Source organism: Cephus cinctus, unplaced genomic scaffold (assembly GCF_000341935.2).
Source record: "Cephus cinctus unplaced genomic scaffold, Ccin1 Ccin1_scaffold0614, whole genome shotgun sequence".
Lineage (NCBI taxonomy): Eukaryota > Metazoa > Arthropoda > Insecta > Hymenoptera > Cephidae > Cephus > Cephus cinctus.
The window spans coordinates 14,026-37,249 of NW_014333259.1; the positions used below are offsets into that span (position 1 = coordinate 14,026).

General features: G+C 40.7%; 1 protein-coding gene across 9 annotated transcripts in view; it reads left to right on the forward strand.

The window, feature by feature from the left end:
- Positions 1 to 23,224, forward strand: part of LOC107269163 — a 38,804-nt gene that overhangs the window by 12,474 nt on the left and 3,106 nt on the right. For 2 of the 9 annotated variants that reach the window (XM_015742714.2, XM_015742713.2), the window contains exon 4: positions 15,594 to 16,080. The exons of 1 other annotated variant lie outside the window; for it this stretch is intronic. In XM_015742714.2, the coding sequence (XP_015598200.2) occupies positions 15,594 to 16,065 (472 nt within the window). In that variant the 3' untranslated portion in view covers positions 16,066 to 16,080. Of the gene's footprint in view, positions 1 to 1,174; positions 1,209 to 10,629; positions 10,658 to 12,241; positions 12,856 to 13,220; positions 13,243 to 15,593; positions 16,081 to 21,822; positions 21,851 to 23,224 lie in introns of those variants that run through there. 6 more of the 9 variants (XM_025086422.1, XM_025086417.1, XM_025086423.1 and 3 more) reach the window with 6 other exon arrangements.

Sequence of the window (23,224 nt, forward strand, 5' to 3'; positions counted from 1 at the left end):
GCAGCGGCGGCAGTCGGTCTCCCAGGGTCACCAAAAATCAGCGCCTCTTTCCTCCCTTCCCCCGTTGTTCGACGTTGTTCCACCAGCTTTCACCAAACGGTGGCATCAAAGCGTGATACAGTACACCAAAGAAAGAAAAAGAAAAAGAAAGCAAGTAGAGTGCAAATAAAACCAAGCAAAGAAACATTAAAGCGGACGATAGGCGGGTTACTTAATACTAAGGAATCTGTGCGCCTTAACCTAGGACTGACGTTTGGAGCGTTAATCAGTTAATCCCTACAGCCCTAGTCTTGCAGGTCGTTTGTGGCGTGGATTGTCAAAAATTCACGTCACAATACATAAGAGGTGGGGGTACCAAGAATGAGTGAGTTGAGGTTGTCTGCAACATCCACCCCTTCAGGGCAGGTGATGTTCTTATCCAGGTCTCTGTCAGAGTTTAAGTCACTATAGGAGAGTGGACAGAATTATTTACGCACTAGAGGGTACTATGGTGTGAGCGAATCGCCAAAACGTTGCTCGCTGCGTTCTTTTCGTACAGCACTAGTGCGAACGAGTTGACAATATGACGCTAGTGTTGCTCTCGCAAGGTTTGACGTTTTGCTAGCACCGTAGTGTTCTCTTTCATTTAGGCGTTAACTAGGAAAACTACCTAACGCCCGACAAGAAACGTCACGTATGCCCTGATTAGCCGTTAATTATGTCAAACTGTCTAAATTATAGACAGTTTTCTAGGTCGGCTCCTTAATACCCATGTGGACATATACAATTGACACAGAAAATTGTTTAAACTGTTTTACCATTCACTCAATAAAAACATGAAATGTGTAATTGACATAATGGGAAAATTGTACGATTAAAACAATATTTGAGCCGTTTATTTTGAAAGTGGCCTAGATCCATTTGTCAATAGTTTTTCTTTGACTGTAGTAATGTGTACAACTTGAAGTTATCTGTCGTCAACAACCTTATATCTCAAGTTAAATATAAATAGACTTAGGTCATTTTCAAAATAAACGGCTCATTTAAAGAATAGGTGTGTATGTTTACTGTCTGTCCTTGCCGTGACACTCTATCCACTGAGCTACCAGCTCAATTTGTACATATTGCTTTAGTCAAAAGTAATAACTACTATTTGTATTGCAACGACAATTTTCAAAACAAGTCGCATTTACAGATCAATGGCGCTCTTTTAAAAGAAATCGAAATTATATAATTAAATTTGGCGCAAGGTACAAGAGAAGCTGTACCGCTTTAATGTCTCCAAAATTTACAATGGCCAGTTCTTATGCGGTGGGGTTCTGGATTTGGGAGGCAAGCAACGAAAGCTGAAAAACTGGGGAGGTTCACTCTAAATTATAACAAACAACTTCTAAAATTTCCAAATAAAATATGGAACCACAATCTGGTCCGATTTATTAATCGAAATATGAAAAATAGGTGGAGCAACTGTTTCTGAAAAAAACTATACAATTTTTACATCGAACAGGATTGTAGATCCCTAAAATTACTAGAATAGTTCGGCAAACCGATGTACCAAATTTACAAAAAGAACGGGTCCGAAATGTTCTCTAAAAGGAATTATTAAATCGGCGGTCCCGTAAACTCATTGACAAAATAATATCTACAAATTTACAAGGTCTTAATATCATACAAAAATATAACGAACTCCATACAATATGAAAACAAACACTATACAAAATCCACAACAGCATATACAAGCAGAAGGATATTATACAGAATTTAACGTTAGCAAGTGCTAACAGACTTACAATAATCCTTGCGCTAATCGAACGGTTCCGCGAGGCGTGGACTTTATGGTGGTAACGAAAAACCATGAAATACATATGAATCATAAACGATATCAGACAGCATCGATCCTCCAACCAGGTTCTCCAGATCCTCCAGGTTGCCACTGCAACCTCCGTATGTCCTATGGATTGGGAAAACGTTCGCCGAATGTCCCGCATAATTGGCTTCCTAGGGTGTGTACTTTGGTCTGATTATTACGTCGTCTCTACCTATGTACACTGCGGGACATTAATGCCGTCCTTAGGTGGAGCTAGTACGAAACGTGAGTAGGGCGACCGGCAGTGGCGACTGGTGGCGAGCAAGCCAGGCCGACGCGTAGAGAGGGTAGCCTATTCCCCTCGTCCAGAGTCCAGGCGTCCCGTATAAGAGTGTCTCAGACAATTTCAACAGAGTCCGCATAAGTCCCTCTTACTCGCAGTTAGTGGATTCCCAGAGATAGCCTGCACTGCATATAAGAGCGTCTCACTTGGGTCTAGCGCTAGTCGCCTCACTCACTGCCAGCAGTGGTCCAGCGCGTATAAGAGCGTCTCACTTGCTGGCAGCGAGTGAGAGGGTCTTATGGGCGACTAGCGCTAGAAGTAAGTGAGACGCTCTTATACGCAGTGCAGGCTATTTCTGGGACTACACTAACTGCGAGTGAGAGAGACTTATGCGGACTCGGTTGAAATTGTCTGAGACACTTATACGGGAAGCCTGGATTCTGGATGAGGGGAATAGGCTACCCTCTCTACGCGTCGGCCTGGCTTGCTCGCCACCAGTCGCCACTGCTGGTCGCCCTGCTCACGCTTCCTACTAGCTCCACCCAAGGACGGCATTAATGTCCAGCAGTGTACCTATGTACTGTTATATTACATCAAAAAAGAGTATGCCTGATTGTTGACTTCTACTATTAGATCGTGCGTTCCATAACCAGAGCTCGATTGTTATGCCTGAACAATGCCAGAATATTTATGTTTGGTCCACACGTTCGACGGAATCGATTTCTTTTACGGTCCATTGAATTCACAGCAAATTAAGACACTAATTCTGTTTTGGTAATTGATGAGACCCAATCAATAAACTGTCACTATATAACAAAGAACTGTCTGAACTCAACTTAGGTTATTCCCTTTTGGGGTACTGAGGAACGCCTAGTTCGAGCCCGAATAGGCTTCCATAGTTGGGAAAGAGCAAATCGTGATCTAGTTATCAAAAGCAGTGACTAGACAATTTTGACTAGAGAAACTGTGCACACGTAAAATCCAGCCTGGAAACTGGCGAGGCCCTATGAAGAGATTTTCACGTAAACTCAGGCTTGTATACCTTAAAGTATTAGCGAGCGTCTAGTTCTTAGATAGGCTTCCATAGTTAGGAAAGAGCTAATCGCGATATAGTTTAGTGGTTGGATGTACTGGTGCGCGCTATGCTAGGTCGTAGCTAGGTTTCCATTATTAGGGATATCTAGTCTCAGCCCGGCTGGGGTCTTTTCGTTATTGGGAAAATGATTAGGAAACTTCTACTAGAGAATCGCTCGTAAGGAAAAATTTATGCTTCGAAAAGTTGTGACGTGCAGGGCGTTATTACACGTCTAGCAAAATTGATCTCCCGCGCTACGCGTGGAAGTTTATTTTTGTTTTTCTTTAGGGTAAGTTTCCGACTGCTGTCCTATAAGGCCCGGTCCCTTAGATGATCGTAGGATGAGAATTTAGTGTATGGTCTACTTAATCAAAAGATCCGAAGTTCCCCTTGAACTGATGCGAATATATTTTTGCAACCAAATTTTGCTGAGACTGATAATAATTAAAATGTTTATATAGAAGATATTGCAATGCCGCCTTCGCTCTCACATCTGTCATGCGCCTCACATATACTCACTAGTCTATTACACGTTTACCACATTTTTAATACAATAACGGAGCATAGATTTCGGCGGACGGATGGTAAATACATTGTATTACAGTTTCCCGATTGGAATATGTGAAACGGCCGGAAAAGGTTAAAAATATTATTCGCATTATTTGATATTATTTTTTACACTTAGAAGTATTACTATATTTCGCTAGATGTCGCTTCACGATAATCTTATTACTCCTTCAGGGCCAGATACGAATTTATAAACTTGTACCGGTTTCAAAAAGAACATGCTCTTTGTGAAACACAGAACTGTTCTGGGCACACTTCAGTCCATTAGAAAATGTCAACTACAGTAGTGTAATAATATAACATGCGTTATTATTATAACTTGTTTTCTATTATCTCTATATTCATTCTTCTGGAACCAAATAATTAAACAGCGAGTCAGTATGGCTACCTAGATAGCACAAAGAGGTCTTACATAACTTAAAGAATTCTTATTAGAGATTTAGACACCTAAATATATTTTCTGGCAAATAACATAAATGGTTTAAAAAGTTTTCATATGCGTCACTTCTTCAAAAAGAAATCAAGAAGGTAAACATTTTTGAGACTTCTTATTTCAGACATCCAACAGATAGCTGCTTACAGTGTTTACAAATACGATGTCTCAGAGAAATCAACATTTAAACTTCAATATTACTATATCTAATTAATATCCGCCATTAGAAACTAAGAACAGAACTATAAATAGAAACTGAAGTAGATTCTCAATCTACAGAATGAACAGAATATTTTTTTACTAGTTTTCATCTCAGAAACAAATAACTCTTCTTTTGTTCGTCCAAGTAAAGCATTGAACAATACCAATACAAGAAACTCGGATTTTTATGTCTAAGATCAAATTACCAAAAATACACTATGTTGTTACGTCCTATGCACGAGCGACCTTTTGCGGCAGCATCAGGGAGCTAGCACAGGTGTTGCGATTAAAGATCTAATAGGCTTAGGTGTTCGAAATCATGAAAAGAAAATATGATTTAACTTAGTATAATGAAACAGTTCGTTACATTACAAAGTAAATGATAAAGTCGGGTGCAAAAGAGAGTATGTAAATCTATATATTAACAATGTGAAATTGAATAATACGTTGTATGTGTGATTTTCAGCTTGTTTAGTTCGGTTTACAACTGATACACGTTAAGATTTAAACGGTCTAAGTTACTACGGTGTAACGGGAAGAGAGGGGTTGGGAGGGGGAGAGAGAGAGAGAGCCCAGAGGTACTCGACAATAGTGAGGTTGAGTTTGTTGAAGGGAGATTCTTGGTCCAGCCGTAAGGTGGACACTCGCAATAGACGAATGCTTTAAATGAAATGCCAAGAATTGAGTTCTTTTCGTGTGGACGCCCGGCACTGAGGTGATGCACTTTACGTTTGGCCCTAAGTTATTTAATCGGCACAACAGTGGACTGGCGCGGACAATCGGCTCAAGACTCTATAAAGGATTTTGCTCTAGCAGAGGATTGATTAGTAACTGTCGATGATCGGTGTCGATGTTCATAAGGAAGACTTTGAATTCGGAGGGGATTCGATGCATTATCAGGAAGTTTTCAGGAATTTGGATACGTGTTATGGCGAAATCGGGGCTGTTGCATTCGATTGCCCAATAGAATTCTGGTGATAGGTCTTTGATCGCGGATTCCTCTTTGGGTTAGTGCATTGACCGAATCATCTTGACGGTAAGGTTGGTGAGGGGACGGGATAGGTAACTGGTAGGAGTCCTGAAATGTGCGATTTTCGTGATGCTATACTAAAATGCTCTTTAGGCACCTCATTTTTGGGTGTTCCGTTGAGCATTATTGTCCATGCCGTTCTTAGTCTTTGTTTATCGTGGTCTCTCTTGCTTTCTGCTTGTCCACCTGTAACATCGTAGTGTAGATGTGATTTCTGGAAATATAAGAGAGTGCGAGATGTCGTGTATAATCTAATGATTTCCCTTAATTATTATAATCTATAACTTGTAATAGGTAACGCACGTTCGTCGAGGATTAGTTATAATCGTTGTGGTCCTTGACATTTTGCTAATGATGATGCTGAGGGGTGCTCGGGAGGGGGGGGGGCATTAAGGGGTTGCAATGCGTCGGACGTAACAATAAGTCACTGTATATATTGGGTCTAAAAAAAATAACAAAGGTAATGATTCTTATAATCGCACATATTGTTTTAGTATCTCCAAATATGAGAAAACTACTATTTCACGTAAGAAAATATTGGCGGGGCAATTGTTTTTTTTTCACGTAAGCCGTTATGGTGCACGGAACGAGGCATGCTCGATGCTACTCATCACGTTCCGTGCTCCGTAAAATACGTAATGACCCTAGCAATCGTTTCCGTATTGTTGCTATGTCCGAGACGTAGCCAAAATCGTGGAGATTTAGGGTGCGTTCCACTTAACGCTCGCAATGCTCACGTCCACGACCGTAAGATTTCGTGTTCCACTAGCTTGTGGACTGTTGTGGACGTCGTGGTCTAAAACTTAAGTGGAACGACTTATCGGACTTGTGAACGATACAAAGATGGTTGGTGTTGTAGAGAATATGTGTATAAGGCTAATGCATAAACGGAATTATGTTTCTGAGAGTTCATCAAGCTCAGATGACAATAATATCATGTACCATTTTTCGCACGCAAAGCATCTTGTACAGGAACATTTAATTCGAGTAATATATCCCTCTCGGAATCGTACAGCGTTATTTTTTCAGTCTCCATCATAAATTTGAATTGAAAATGGCGCACAAAAATATCAAACGACCACAAAGACCCACCTATTTGATGTGGGTGAAGCGATCGCATCGCGGTCGCCAATGATGACGTCATCGATGACGTTTCAGGGACTGCTCACAGTGACCGCGGCCTTAAGTGGAACGAGACAGAGGGTTTTGCGATCGTTGTGAGCGTTAAGTGGAACGCACCCTTAGTAAACTCTCTGTTTTAAAAACGATTTTCTCCTTCTTAATTGGAGGATCCAATGGAATTTTGCAAATATACAATTGAATACCGCGCCGCTTACGTGTTCCGTGTCTCGTTGCATTGTAGAATGGCCTTTAGTATATGTTGAAGTTGTTGTTTTAATCCCGGCTTAAGCCCATAATGTAATTTGCGATCGTTGTGAGCGTTAAGTGGAACGCACCCTTAGTAAACTCTCTGTTTTAAAAACGATTTTCTCCTTCTTAATTGGAGGATCCAATGGAATTTTGCAAATATACAATTGAATACCGCGCCGCTTACGTGTTCCGTGTCTCGTTGCATTGTAGAATGGCCTTTAGTATATGTTGAAGTTGTTGTTTTAATCCCGGCTTAAGCCCATAATGTAAATATTCTCTTGAATCAGTCTTTGTCACTTCACTGATTCTTGGTGTACTAAGAAGTGTACGTGCATCTCATGGAAATGTATCTATGCCTGCTTCCCCGAACAATTTTAACAAAGTAATGATTGAGTTTTGTGGCAAATTATATGCAGCAGCCCATGTAGGCGCTTTTTTAGGAAAAATGCCCATGGCATTTCATATTTTTTGACAGTTCACAATCATATAATGTTCATTATTGTTTATAACTTGCACAAAAATATTATAATTAGCTTGTCCTAAGTTATCTTCAAAAAACTCACTCTCGATCACAGACCTCTTATCATTATCATAGAAACTTTACTGCATTTCGTAATTTTCAATGTTTACAATTTCTTACTCTTCTTGGCACATTTCAGTAGTAAATGAGTTTGCTTCATTACGTAACGTAACTAAGTCTCTATGTCTAAAATCTTCGTTTAAAATAACCGCATTTTTTATTAAGTATTTAGACATGATTCACATTCTTTTCTCTGTAGAATAAAGTCAACTTTGTTTAACATTAATTCCATTAAATTTTGTATCATGTGATTATTATTTTCCTGCGTAGCTTTGAGAATTACTGTTCGCAGAAAAGAGGATTCACCCAACTCAGAAATATTTAAGTCATACGCTTTTACTTTTGGTTTTTCTTGAGGCGGGAACATTTCAAACAAATAATTTTCTTTAGAGTTTTTTTTTTTTTTTTTAAATTGATGGGCAGTTGGCTTTTTTCTCCATTGCTGTTCGTAATTTGTTTTTGACAAGTTCTCTTCATTATTTACTTTTTTCAATCACATTGATCACATTCAGATCAATGTTGCAACATGTTTACATTTTCTACTTTTATTGTAAATACAAGTACATGAAATATTTGAAATTTTTCGATACCGTTAATCTGCAAAAATATGTATATTCTATGTATATATAATATATAAAATCAGTTATCAATTTTTAAAATTATAAATAACTTACGTTTTACGGATAATCGGATTTGTAAGATCTTAAAATACAACGCTATAATATTATCATATCTTGTTATTTATTTATAAACTATATTTATACAATATTTTCTGATTCCCTTCGCATGCTTTTTATCTTTGTTTTCATCTTTTCTCTTAGTTTTCAATCTTAAAAATTCGGTCATAATTTTCCATCGTTTTGGTCTTTCATTAAGTCCTCCTTCTTATTAGTTAGTGGTATGCTATAAATATCATTTAAAGAGTAGTATGAAATTTCGAACTTGAGTAATTCTTCATCCCCCTCAAAATACTTCCGTGCAAAAAGCTTCGCCAAGTACAGGATTGCTGTGAATTCATCTCCTTAAAAAAATAGACTATTTCTATTTTTCGTTATGATCGATATACAAAAAGTCACTGGATATCTACTTGTTATATTATCTGGCACTAGCTCATTATTTTAATTGTCATTGTGGAAGTTCCTGTAATGTCTTCACGATTCTTTTATGTTATTACTGATGGATGATTTAAGGACGATTTAATTGTCCTATAATATTTTATAAAACGTAAGGTTCTTCCAACTTTTTTTTTATAAGGCGAGTGGTTTTCTTTTTCGGGGGAAAATTGACAAAACGACATCAATTTTTATGAAACAATGATTCTCTTCTTCTCTTTCTTATAAGTCCCTGATTTTATAATAGTAACCAATTTTAATAGTAACCAATTTAATAGTAACCAATTTTGTACATTAACATTGTATTAAGCCTTAGCTAGTGAAGCTGCTAGGGCGTAGATATATTTTAATTGTGGACTACCATTTAAACGCTAGGCCTATCTGTTTTCTGTGTTATTGAGGATGGAATATGGTTGTTCAAAGATTCGTAGGTCGGGTCGTTTCGAAGAGTGGATTGTTTATTATTATTGTGGATTCAAATGAGAAGCGACGAGCACCATCAATTCGTTACAGTTAGATTACATATAAAGAATTCGTTACCTTACGGAGGTTGTGATTAGATTATTAGTTTGAAGACTTGAAAAGGGTTTCACAGTATGAGTTCTTTTTTATGTACTCCGATGTCTGTCATTACACTTGCGATAGATTGATACGAACACTTACCGCGGTGACTTTCCTGGCCCTCGGGTGGGAAGGCTTGGTCACAAGGATCCGAAGGCACGTAAGATACTACTCGCGGAGGAACGAGCAAGACTCGATGATTTCGACGGTAGCTCCTAGAGGAGTTCCGTCGGTTGCCAAGATTCACCGAATACCGTAGGAGCATTAGCTCCGATTTTGGGGACAATGCACCGCAATATTGATGAACTTGCAAAGGAAGAGTCTTGCTTCATACTTCGTTGGTATGTGGTGTGATCGCGTGGCCTGCTACTCAGCATTCTAGGATTTACATGAGGCAATCGAAAAGTTTGATGTGCTGAAATGAATTTACAGATCCGCTTTTGGGTATAACAATTGAACCATTCTTATCGCTTTTTATAGTCTCCAATTCATGTTCACTATCAAATTTACATCTATTCGGAGCGCATTTCTTACTCTAACAGCGGACAGTTTTCTTGAATCTTCCAAGCAACGTTTCAAATTAATATGTCGCAAATTTGTGCCAATTCCAATTTATGTCATCGCACTCTATTACTTATTCTGTGTGTCACTGTTCCTCCGCCTCTCTTTTGATGTTTCAATTTTTCGTTCAGAGATTTTAGTATTCCAATTGTCGTTAAAATATTGGTTTTCTTCCTGATCAATAGTCTGACGTTTCTTAGAATCTTATTTTGCGTACCAAATTTCATCCCCTTATTAATTTTCGCAATCGGTACTCCTTTCTTCAATAGTTTTCATATGCTCCTTTCATTATCTCGAATAACTTCTTACACTTGCACAATCTATTTTGCCGGACAGCGGTAATGTACTGAGTGTTTGAATATCAACGATTGCTGCGCATCATCAAAGGGCTTTTTATTCAAAGGTTCAAAAGTTTTTTGCATCGTTTAGAGCGATAAAACTTACCAGAATTGTGCACTTGATTCCTTTAAGTCATCCGATATTTCCGAATTGCGACGGTAACTCTACATCAAAAAGTTCCTGACGCGTTTTCGGAAATACACAAAGGCCTGCTTATGTATCTTCTGCGAGTAATTTGATACCCTGATTAATAAAGATATCGATAAGCGACCTCGCAGTGAGAGGTCGGTAAGAGATTTGGGAAGTTCTAGGATTTGAGGAGTTCTCTCAGACACAATTATGTACATCCACAGTGCGATGTGCACTCTTATATGGGGCTCTTGACGTATCCATCATAGAGATTGGATGATTAGAAAGGAAAAAGGATAGAGGATGGGGGGGGGGAGGGGTATAAGAGCGGAACTTCACAATATATAAATTATAAACCTATAGTTACCAATATAAAATATTTAAAGAGAGCTAAAATAAAATGTAATAATTTTTTTATTTTATGAAGAGAAAATATAAAACAGAATAAAGTGAGTCAGAAACTGACGAGTGCAGTAATGCGTAAGAAATTGTGCCTATCTGGATAAAATGAGAAAACAACCTAAAGCACAATCCAAAGAATAATGAGAAATTACACTAGCTCTGCAGTGCTATTTATACTATCTAATATCCCTTTCCGTAGAATGCGACACTGAAATTTCCTCGGAGCATGCGCAGTGAATCAGAATTTACTGATGAGCAAACTATGCCTTTTGGAGGGGATTATTTTGCTCCAGTGCAATAACTGTCTCTGCAATGACGCAACTCTTGGCAAGGATAGATGTATTCGATGACATGCCACTGTTCTCGCTGATTACAGTTCAAATGCAAAAATGGGTATCCAGAGACGCTGCAACTATGAAATCATGCAGCGAATGTAAAAATGATAATCATAGCTAGCTGTCAATTACAATTAACAAAAAATGTAATATAATTTTCCAAATTTAGTTCTGATATCCGAAATTTCTAATAACAGTATGAGGTATAAGTGGACATAATTTTCTAACATTACAAATAAATAGTTTGCTGTTCTGATGTCCCGTCTGAAACTATTGTCAAAACTGGGCCGGAACTGTTCGGAACTCTATCGATAATCCCGTGGGAAGGCAGCACGTCATGTCTGCTTGCACTAGCCCATGTAGCGCTGCGATGCTAGCTTCCAGTATCGTTTAAACAGTAGTTTTGATTGGACCTATCATTTACACGTCGACTGTTAGTAAGACCTGTTCCGGAACTGATCGAAACTTTGCGGAAAACCTCGTCAAAAGACAGTACCTCGTGTCTGCCAGTACTGAAGGCTGCACTGGCGATTAGTATTTTTAAAAGCTATTTAATATTGGGCTGGCCAGAAAGTGTTCATGGTTTTCAACGTTCTCATTAAACATTAGTACACAAAATACAAAACAATATTAGTTTAAAATATATGCGCCATCAATATCGACAACTTGTCTTCAACGATTGGGTAAAGATTGGATTGTCTAGGGCTGTGAATGAAAAAATTTTTCGAGAGCATTGTGACGTATGCCGTCCACCGGCGTCACCTACAAATAATCCGTGGCCGCTCCCAACGTGGTAAAATCGAAGAAAAGATCTGGCAATCTAGTTGTTGGGCGGCAGGTGCGGCTTCCCCGCATCACCATCCCTCATCATGGCCGTTTTCCACATTTCCCGACAGTTCAGCCTCAGCGCACTGAAAATGGTAGACGCGAACATGGGGGCGACGAGGGAGAATTTCGGAGTCAGCGGATAGGCGCGCGAAATGATTAGGCATGCTTTCGATGACTCCCCCGACCCGAATGCAGACTTCAGGCAGCAGCCGGACACTGTTTTGACCTTGTTATTCAGGGTATCGAATTACTCGCAGAGGATAAGCGACCCTTTGTGCACTTTTTGATGTAGAGTTCAAACTCAGAGTGTGCAATTCGGGTAGGTGTCTTATCGCTTGAAAAGGAAAACCTTGGAAGCTTCATGCAGGTTTGTGCAAGTCGAAAGGGTTCTCGCAAGCGCAATGGTGGGGTCAAAGTCATTCTAAAAAAATGTATGTATCGGTTGTTCAAATGCGCAATACCGAACGTTATCTCGCAGAGTCGTGCGTCGAGAATGCAGTTCCTCATCTTTCGAGGTGTCAAATTACTCGTAGGAGATACGTAAGCGCACGATGCAACTTCGTAGGAGAAGGGCTAAGATTCATCCGAATGTTCTAGAACTTAAGTCGCTCCGTTTGGAAGATGCATCGACCTTGACATTGATTCCAGGAATCTCTGTCGGCGATTAAATTTTAATCCTTAAGAGTTTCCTATAAAAGGAGGAGCTGAACGTGCCTTCGTTAGTCTGCCGTGACAATTGGACCGATGCCGAATAAGAGGAAACAACGCGAGCTCAGAGTTCTAATACAGTTACTACTAAGGAATATCACGGAAGTGAAACATTTGATCGAAGCTAAAAGAGATTATAACAGCCTTCTACGAAATCTAAAAAAAACTTCATCTACATTTAAAAAATGGATTTCTCAACAATTGGCAAAGTCGGCCGTATGGATGACTATCTTCCGACAAAGAAATTGGCTGAGTTGGAACCTCGAGAAAGAACACAAAATCACCAGAATAAGAAGAGTTCAAACCAAATATCGAACGGGACTGATCCTCAATGTAGAAGACAGCTTTTCGACGTTTCTACCTGCAAGGATGGCTAAAGCTTTGAATGACGACGAGGATCTATTGAAGAAGATGATGCAAGCCTGTGAGGAGAATCGAGTCCTCATGCGTTATCTCGGCGGACGGTACAACCAGATCGAGTTCCAATGTCTATAAACTTTGTACTCGTGCTTCAACTACTATGTATACGTGTTAAATAAATATACAACTTATTATATCTTATGTCTTTATTCATAATAAAAAAATATATATTCCGACAACCAGTTCCTTAACAATGTCATATTCTCAGTTGAGCAATTAAAATGTGGAGCATGATGATTTGTACATCGAGTAAGCGAGTTTTTGCGCAATATTTGCAACGAAGGGCATTCCAGATCTTCCAGATCCACGATATGCTCGGATCGTCCAATGAAAGCTCCCAACCAAATTTTCTTCTCCAATCCTTTTACATAGATCTTACATGCATTTTGCAAGATGACTCGAAGAATGTTTCTAACTTGATTGTAAGCAACGTCCCCAGCGCTCCAGGATATACCATGAAAACTGCGCTCCAACTACAAATGTATACTTTTGTTTTTAGCCGGTAGATGCATCCATGGGCAAGGTGGTTGAAAGAGAAAAGTTGTAGGCTCGGAGAAATTACTGCCGACTCCAATCACGGATAGCTCCTTCAGGACGAACTCGTTCGAAGGTTTCTTGAAACCTTGTACGTCCACGATGAATTCCATTTTGATGAACTGCGCAGGGAAAGACGATTGCAGCCTCTTTATACCAATTTTTTCACCCCACCACTGATCGGGTTGTATTCGACTATACGATCGTGCAGGATCAGGCAGAATGCCGATGTATCGGCAGGCAAATTATCTTGCGCCTCGAATTCCAGACGAATATCGACAGGTCCAAGTTTGAGGGACTCGTTTTGTTTGGAGCAATCGATAACGATCAATGGAGCGTACTCGAGAAATTCATTCTTCTTCAGCAAAGGTTCAGGATCCTTGCCATAGTACGTAGCTTGAAAGTTTGCATACATCTCGTACAGCAGAGCAAACTTATTATGATCAGTGTCAAGATTCAGATTTCCGTAGGGATAACATTGTGAATTGAAGAAGAGCTTAACGTCTCTACAGTGGTCAAAGTGACTAGCGCTCTTATTTTTCTTGTTCTCTCTGCTCGTCTGAAAACACAGTATCATGTATCGTGGTGTTTCCAACTAAGTCGACGTCTTGATGGTCCACACATGTTTCGATGTGGTGGGAAGTAGAGGATACTCGTACAGCTTCCAGGTACGAAAACTCACGGAGATGGGTGCATCCCTCTCGGTGAATCTCAGCAGCTGTATCTTTCGTCGATCCGACACCTTTACATACGGTATCAGCCATTCCAATTTGTGAATTACGACTTTGCATTGTTCCAGAACAGTTTGCACTATTGCATTGACATCGCTCTTTGCTTCCGTCAGAATCAACTCTTGTTTAGCGTTAACGACGATCTTGCGATAATCTTCGGCGAAACCCAGTATCAGACTCAGCGGTATGGATACGTCGAAGTAACCGTCTGCATTGGTCAATTTCTCCCGTTCTCTGACGTCGAGCCAACCGGCGTTCTCCATCAAGGATCGTTGACCGGGACTCAGGGAAACATCCCTTCATGAGACTTGTGAGTCTCGTGAGACCGACGTTCTTGTTCTCGATCGATCTCTATAGCATTCATTTCATAGCGAATCTCCTCGAACAGATGGCAAATGGCATTGTTGACGAGAGTCGTGCTCGCAATCGCTGTGGACCCATCTTCTTTGACTAGCTTTCCATACACGTGCAGTGAACTTTTTCTCGGTAGCAAGCATAGATGTTGAATGGAGATTCGAACCTCGTTGCTGTTGTTGAACTTCGACGAGGCGTAAGGTTGATGCGCATGCGTTTCACAGTGTGCTATAGATTCATCGAAGACGATCGATATCTGAATGTTCAGCGTTTCTTCCTCCATGGTACGCGGCAGACGAAAAGAATGCAACAGAACGAACACTTTACTTTCCTCTTGTGACCTTGAATCCTAGATTTTCAAGAAACAAGACGTTTTGACGTGTTAGCGCCTTGAGAAACGATCGACGACTGATCCTTCTTTTGCATATCGGCCTACTATTATAACCACTGACAATTTTCCTATTGTAGACGATACCCATTATCGCATGGATCTAACGTGCAGCCTGATCGTTATGACTTCTCCTTGAAAATTCACCAGGTTCCCGTCTTGATTGACTTCGAAGCTGCAGGTGATCTATCGTCTTGGTGGCGATCGGTAGATAAGTGACGTGCGATGGCACCTCTATGATCTTGCATCCAGGTGGCACGACCGGAAAGAATTTGTCTGTGGTATGCACTTTACGTTCGTTGATGTAAGCGCCCGTCGTGACGTTGCATTTGACTCGTAGGGTGTTCACCTTAAGAATGGCGACTGGTACGCCGGACGTGTGTAATTTATTAGCTTTCAGAACGCGTTGAGTGAAACCTAACAAGCGACCTATGGAATCATTGGGTCGAAAATCGACATCACGTTTACACGTAATATCGCTACACAACGTATTATTGTAAGGTTTAATCTGAATGACGATGCTCTTATCCGTCAACGCGCTATGCACGTAGTTTTCGATATTTTCGATCTCGTAGCTATCAGTATAGTAATAACTTCATCCCCCACGTAGAGCTTGTTACGATCAATGTCCACGTTGGGAATCGAATTGAAGGTCAGCAACTCGATGAGTCCCAGAACGTAATTTTTGTATGGGGAAAGCTCGATAGGAAGGAAGTATTCGGCTTCCAGTATGGAAGAAGGAGGTGCCTGATAAAGTTAACGTGAATGAATTCTCCATGATTGCAAACGCTCAACTAACCTTGTGAAATTACATAGCATGCTTATATAGATGATACTTGTTTTTATGATTTAATTGCCCGCATAGGAACATTAGACACAAGTATCCACATGCAAAAGTATCGTACAACGCCAACGCCAACGCTCCAGCGGCACTGAGATCCGCAAACACGGGGACGAAAAACGGCAGGAAGCCTCCGACTTTGGACGGTACGGGTACGTTACAACGTACGTACGGCGGCGTGTGGACGTTGCGTTTTGCGCCCGCTCGTTTGACGGTAGCTTGTGCACTCTTGAGAGCAAATCTGATAGCTACCCGTGCATTGTTGCTAAGAATCATCGATCGTTTGGCTTCTTCGATGACTTTCCTCAGCGTTACAGTCTTTGGCTTTTTCTTCTTCTTGAGTCCCATACCGAGTTTCGACTTGGCACACATTACGTTCGCTACGGACCAGGCCGCCGCCTTCTCGACGAGACTTGCGTCTTTAGCGAAAACGCGCTTCCAAGCCTTATCGGCCAGTACCCTGTCCGCCGCCCCTCTGTGTTCGAGACTCTCTTGATTCTTCGAGTAGGTGATGTCGTGCTCTTTGCAGGCTGCGTCGAGGGGGTTGATGCCCGGATCACCTCGTTCGAGTCTCTTTGCTAGGTACGTACCGGGCCCACAGTACTGAAGAGCGGGTATATGTAACTCAACGGGTAGACTGTTGATGATCCTATTGACTAATCCTCTGCCACGATGAGATTTTTTCCTCCCAATTCGTTTACGCTTAGGATGCACAAACATGTCCCTGCGGTGAAACAGTTGCGACTGAACAGCGATATTTATAAACTCGTCATTTATAGTTTCCACGTTAGTCAAGATGGAGATGAAGTTGGAGCGATAGTCCGTCAGGCTACCTGTAATGAACTTTGTTAAAATGATGCGAGTAAAGGAGAAGACGGAGGCCAAGCGACACGGCGAATTACTGCCAAAGAGTATACGAGCAGTGTTTTGCGGACCATCCAATTGCGGCAAGACGAACGCATTGGTCGCTCTCATGACCTATCCTAACGGATTAAGATTTGAAAACGTCTACGTATCTCAAAATCGCTTGGTCAGCCAAAGTACAAGTTTTTAGAACGTTTACTGGCATCTGTGGACGGCGTTGAGTACTTTCCCTTTACGGAACACGAACAAGTGCTGCCACCGAAGGAGGCACGTCGAAACTCGATAATTATTTGCGACGATACAACTTGCGAGAAGCAAGATAACATCAGAGCCTTCTTCAGCATGGGGCGGCACAGGGACGTTGAATGTTTCTATCTCTGTCAGACGTACGCTCGCATTCCCAAACATCTGGTACGGGACAATGCTAATCTGCTGGTGCTTTTTAAGCAGGATGAAATGAATCTCAAGCATGTGTACAATGACCATGTAAACACTGATATGACTTACGCACACTTTAAAGACCTGTATTTGACGTGCTGTCACATTGATAAGTATGGGTTTCTCGTGATCGACAAGGACAGCGAGCTCGACGGAGGTAGATACAGAAAAAGATTCGATTGCTTCGTGCGCATAAATGAATGATCATTGAAAAAAAATGAACGCAGTAGCGTTTTGGATTCAGCAGCGTCAACATGCAATGCAGAAAACTTCAGAAGCAAAAAGACGTCTTACGCCAAATCGCTAAAGCCAGCGATGCGATTTGCAAAAAGCATAGAATGATAAAATTGGGTAGAGAGAACGTCGAATAGACGATGATTGAGGTTTTGAAACCGGTAGTGACTCCACTGCAGAAACTAGTGACTGCATCTCAGCCGAAGCGTAATCTTATCAAAGATGAGATTAAGGATGAAATAAAGCAAGACGTAGAAGCGGATGATACGTTTAGAACGGCAGATGAATCCTTCAAGTCTCTAAAGAATGATTCTTTCGAAGAAGAAGAAGAAGAAAACAAACAGATTGATGAAGAACGAGATAACGATGACGCAGACGTACCCGTTTATCAGAACGATCCTATCCAACAGTATCTTAATTTGTTGCTATCGAGGCAGAGTAAACAATTGGATACCGCCTATGGTGTACCTAAACTCACCAAGAACAAATTGATGATAGGTGATTCGCCTATCAGCTTTAAGGGTGATCGAATCTATATAGGTGACACGACTTATTTCAAAACTACGGGTTTTATCGAACTTTTGTTCAGGAAGGTACCTGACGAGACTAGTATAACCCAGGATGACTTGGACAATTACAAAAACATTATTTTAACGAGGAATGCACATAGAAAGTACTATAAACCTGATGGTGCAATTCGTAAGAACAAGAGTTTCAAATTTAATAATGTTATTGCAAAACTGATCGAACATCGATCGATCGAAAGGAAGGTCTAACGGATTACGTGTACTGGGACAATCCCGACGAACTGGTAGACCGCCTTCGCTTGCTCCTTGCATCTCGAGAAACTGGTAATCCCAGTCACTCGAACGAAATCCTATCGATTATCGAAGAATTGCGGGAGGCAGGTATCATTTATTAATTCGATAAAACGATCACGATCACCACTTTCAATATGAGCGTCGACGTGTTTGGACGTCAGTTGAGTAGCAGGACCGCGGTTACGCGTAGCCGTGGTCTCCCTGGCGCTGGCTTCAAATTCACTGCTGTTGGACACTACGACATTGATAACAATAGGCTGTGTAACTTCGCCGATCCTGAGGAGGAAAACGATGCTGTAACCTTGAATCTGATGAAAACTGTAGTGAAGCAGGAACTGAATACCGTGTTTCACGTGACTGCTGGAATGTGCAATGATATTGATAACAACACCTTGATTATAAATCAACCTCTCGATTCTACCATGAGCCAGGAAAAGAATTTGCTATTCGCAACTCTTTGATTATTTCTCAGCTGGACGTCAGACTGACTGCACTGGTAAATGGATGGAAAAAAGTTAGCGGTGGTGAAGGAACTGCATAGACCTGCCAGGAGGAATTACCAGCGCCGGCAAGTTGACATCCGTGGGCTGTACGAGACTTGGCAAGCGAATCTCGTTGACATGTCAGTGTACGCCAGAGAGAACCACTGATACAAGTATCTGCTCACCGTCATCGACATATTTTCAAAGTTTGTTTGGGCCGTGCCGACGAAGAGCAAGAACGCTAAAGACGTGACAGCAGCTATGAGATATATATTAGCGAAGGGTCGAATCCCAAAGAAATTGCATGTCCACCAGAGCCGAGAGTTTCACAATTCCGAATTCAAGGATATTATGCAAAAACACTGTATTACCCTGTACTCGACATTTACTAACTTGATGGCATCGATCTGCGAGCGCTTTAATCGTACTCGGAAAAGTAAGATGTGGATGCAGTATAGCCTACAGGGCAATCACCGGTGGCTGGATATCTTATCGGACTTGGTATCCTCTTACAATAACAGTAGACATCGCACCATTGGTATGAAGCCGACAGATGTGACTGCTCGTAACGAGAAGGACCTACTGCAACAGATGATACAAGAAATTCAAAGTCCACACTTAAACGACCAAAGTTTAAAGCCGATGACAAAGTACGAATCAGCAAATGTTAACACGTTTTGGAGAAAGGCTACACACCCAATTGGACAACTGAAATTCTCACCGTAAGTCGAGTGAAGAATACTGATCCGGTGATGTATAATCTCAAGGACTACCAGGATGATCCCATCGAAAGTGGCTTCTATGATCATGAACTTACCAGCGTCAAGTATTCCGACATATATCTTGTGGAAAAGATACTGAGGAAACGTGGAAATAAGCTATTTGTGAATTGGCTAGGTTTCGACGATTCGGATTGGATCGATGAGTCGGATTTGTAGGCTTCACCTAGGTATGGAAATAGATAATTTTTTTCAGAAGAAGACAATGTACAAAGAAACTATTATATATATATTTCTTTATTTAATACATTATTTCTACTACTGTTACTACTTGTTGTTCACATTACTGTAAAACCAGAAGATTATTTGTTATAATCAAATTAAATTTATTAAAATTCATAATCGACTGTATGCGATATCATAAAAATAAATAAAAGAATGAAAAATACTTATAACAATTCTTCAATGCTTACCTGATACTCTTCTGAACCAAATCTGATTATTGTATATTTCTTTAATGGCCGTAACGCCATTATTGTCGATTATACACAGAAAATGTTTAAGCGCACTGCTCATCCTTAAAGCGTTTTTCACCGCTAATCGGGTACTCTGTTGCAACCCATGTTGTACCCATTCGATGGGTACAAATACGTTTGCAAGAAGCTGAATGTAAAACTCCTCAGCCATTGTTTGAACTGAGTTGCAAGCGCCATTTTAAAGCGTTCTCCCTACCTCTAAATTTTCTATGTGGCAAAGAGTATGAGAGACTTCTCAGAATTATTGATTAAGATAACGAACGGAAGGAACAATCCGGATGGTTAGGAGCTGGCGTTGCATTAAAGGATCAAGTGATATGCAATAACTTAAAGCATACATCGCATTTTTGTCAAAGTCTGTTTACATTTATATATTTTCTTACATATTATTTACATTTGTACATTTTTATTATTATATATTGTAACGGTAACTTCGTTCGGTGAGACGTGAAACCCTTAATCGCGGAAGAAACAAAATATCCCGTCACAAGTACACGAATTCTCACGAGAGCAACAATCGAGACTATACCCGACAAAAGACCTGGGCGCCAGGTACTCTCTAGGAATACCGATTTCACGAGACAAGTTATCCGGTAACCACTCTCACGAAAATGCGGTCGACAACACACTAGCTCAGCCTGTTCACCGTGGAACACAATGATAGGGGGGCAGGGTTCTTGGATTGGGAAGCTAGCAAAATCACGAAAGTAACAAAATAGGATTTCAAGAAATTATAACAAAGCCCTTTTTATTAGGACATCAATAAAACAATAAGTGCAGAAGGTTGGATCGCTCGATAGCTAGGTCCCCAATTATGTGAGATACTCGGGTACGAAAGAACAAAGTTGTGTACTACTATGTGGGCAATATTAATAACGATAGTGATATGCCGAAAATCAGTCGCGTATCGATTACAAAAGAACTAATACTTGTCGTGTAAGAGTCGTACGATAGTCCTAGCAACTGTACTACATTGGCGTAGCTAATAACGCATCCTTCACGGACCGATAGCCCTAAGGTTTGAGTATTACGATAGCACTATTACTAAAGATCGCTATGCAATGGCATGTCACCGTACATCGGAATTTGAACAGAATAAAGCACAGATATAACAGTAATACGACAATGGTGAATAAAACTAATATTCGCGAGAATGAAATAAATAAGAAACAGGTAAATTTACACAGGCGTAATTCTTTCAAATACTCGAAGTAAAGGAAGACGATAGCAGATATAGACTAACGTACGTCTCGATATTGAGAAGCAATAACGATATGTAGGCTCAGTGCCACACTCCAGGATCCAGAAAATTACTCTATTACTCAGAACGCAATAATATCAATCTAAATTACACAATTTTTAGTTACACTAGAAAGAGAGACGATAGCCACGGAATTTTCCCGATTACGAAAGTAGCCCCGAATCAGAAGGATTCGAGAGCGATAGCAGACGGCAAGATTGCCCGGAAAATTCCATGTTAATCGAACCTTAGAACTCACCGGTATTAAGCGAATTTTCTAAGACGTCTATTCACCACCACGGACCGCCAGCCAGAGAGCGATCTATCGACTCGCGTATGCTCGGTAGGTGGTGACATCCCCACCTTTACTCTAACGCGTTGGGCCCTCTGCCGAACTTATTCGAGCGCCATAATTTAAACATGGTTAGGAGTCCCTTTACATCACGATAGGACGATACTCCAAATATAACGTTAGCAGATAATTAACATTACATTATCGATACTATATTAGTCAATAGCGATTATCCCCGACGAGGTTCCTTGGCTCTGCCTCAGAATGTGGATGCTGTTACTCCATCGAGGTGCACGTTTCCCCATCTAAGGGGCCGGTTCTCGACGTTAGACGATAGCGACTATCCTCGACGAGTTTCCTTGGCTCTGCCTCAGGATGCGGATGCTGTTACTCGATCGAGGTGCACGTTTCCCCATCTACGGGACCGGTTCTCGACGGTAACTCTTGTTCCCTGGATCGTAATATTAAGACAGCCTCCTGGCTGTCCCTTCGGTAGGGTCCACGGGATCATCCTCCTCGCTGCCTTGGCTTTACGGGTGTGAAGGCGCGTCCTCCACTAGTCGCAGTCATCTTGGTATTGCTGGTTCCTCGAGTTTTTCTGGCTGCTACGGTTGTTTGTTCTTTCAGGAGAGTCCTGTAGACCTCTTCCCCGCAGCCACTGTCCATGTGCGAGGTTTGGGGAGACGCTTCTTGGGACAGAGCGCTTATGGCCTTTGGCACGTACTGCTAGCTTGGTACGGCTGCGCCTGCGACTCCTGTGCCTCCTCCGCGGCCAGTAATTCGGCAAAACGGTAGCGGGTCCTCCTCTCGTTCCCTGGGGTGGACGTCACTCGGTGTTGGCGGCGATCGTCCACGTTCCCTTCTGGCGTTTGTTCGGCGGTGCCTGGTGTTTGCTGGGTGTTCTGTCTGCTCTCCGCTCCGTCCGCAATGTCACGTTATAAGAGAAGTTAAGATACAAAAAGAAAGTCAGTTTAACAAAATATACGAAATTATATTAGGACCCATGGAGTGTGTTGCTGTGATGGTGTTTAGAGTGCGTGGCGGTAATGCGTCACGCCTAAAAACGCGAGAGCTAACCTTACAATTGTGACGGCAAATTTTTGCCACGTCACAATACATATGTCTTACATTTTATAACCCCACGGAAGGGTGTCGGTCGTACCAGGAAGAATGACCTTTTTGTCGTCATTCCAGCTCAGTGCTATTTTTGTCTGTTATACGGTATAAACTTTGTGTTTTTTACTTTGAATTCAATTTTTAGTTTTAACTAAATTTGTATGGTATGAAAGATATTACCTATAATCGTTAAACGTGATTGTCTTTAGTGTGGATACTTTAATTTCTTTTGCGTGTTTCTTATCTTTGCTTTCTCCTAAAATTTTGAAAGAATATAATTTTGCTCGCAACCCTACAAATTCAACCATAATTTTCCCATTATTTTCGTCCTTCATTAATCCTAATACTTTTTTATTTGCCAATGGTATATTTTATAAACATTATCCGGAGGATAGTCTGAGGTGGCAAATTTATCTAAGTCACGTTTAATATACTCATATATATTCGGAACAGTAAAGTAGTATATGAGACTATCGGTGTCGGTATACATCAATTTAGCTTTATCACAAAAAGTATTTTTTATATAGTTGTAGTGAAAATCGTATATGTACGTTTTAGAAATGTCTAGGATGGAAAATCCTGCGTATATCGGTTTATTGAACTTAATTTTTGTTCGATTTAATTCCACTATGATCATATCTTCATCAAATATTGTACAGCTATGAAAATTTGGTTTTGCAATCAGAGCCTTTGCTCTATACGCTCCATCCTACCTAGTAACGAGTCTAACGTCCTTTTGTTTTCTGACATTTTCCATTGTTTTACCGAAAACCGAATAATTCATGAGTTTATAAAAGTTTTTTTTCAAAATCATTATTCGATTTTTTTCTCATTTCGGTGTTCAATTCAATATACTTTTTGAGCTACGGTGCCTGTTTAAATTTTAGAACACGATGAATTTTTGTTAACTTTA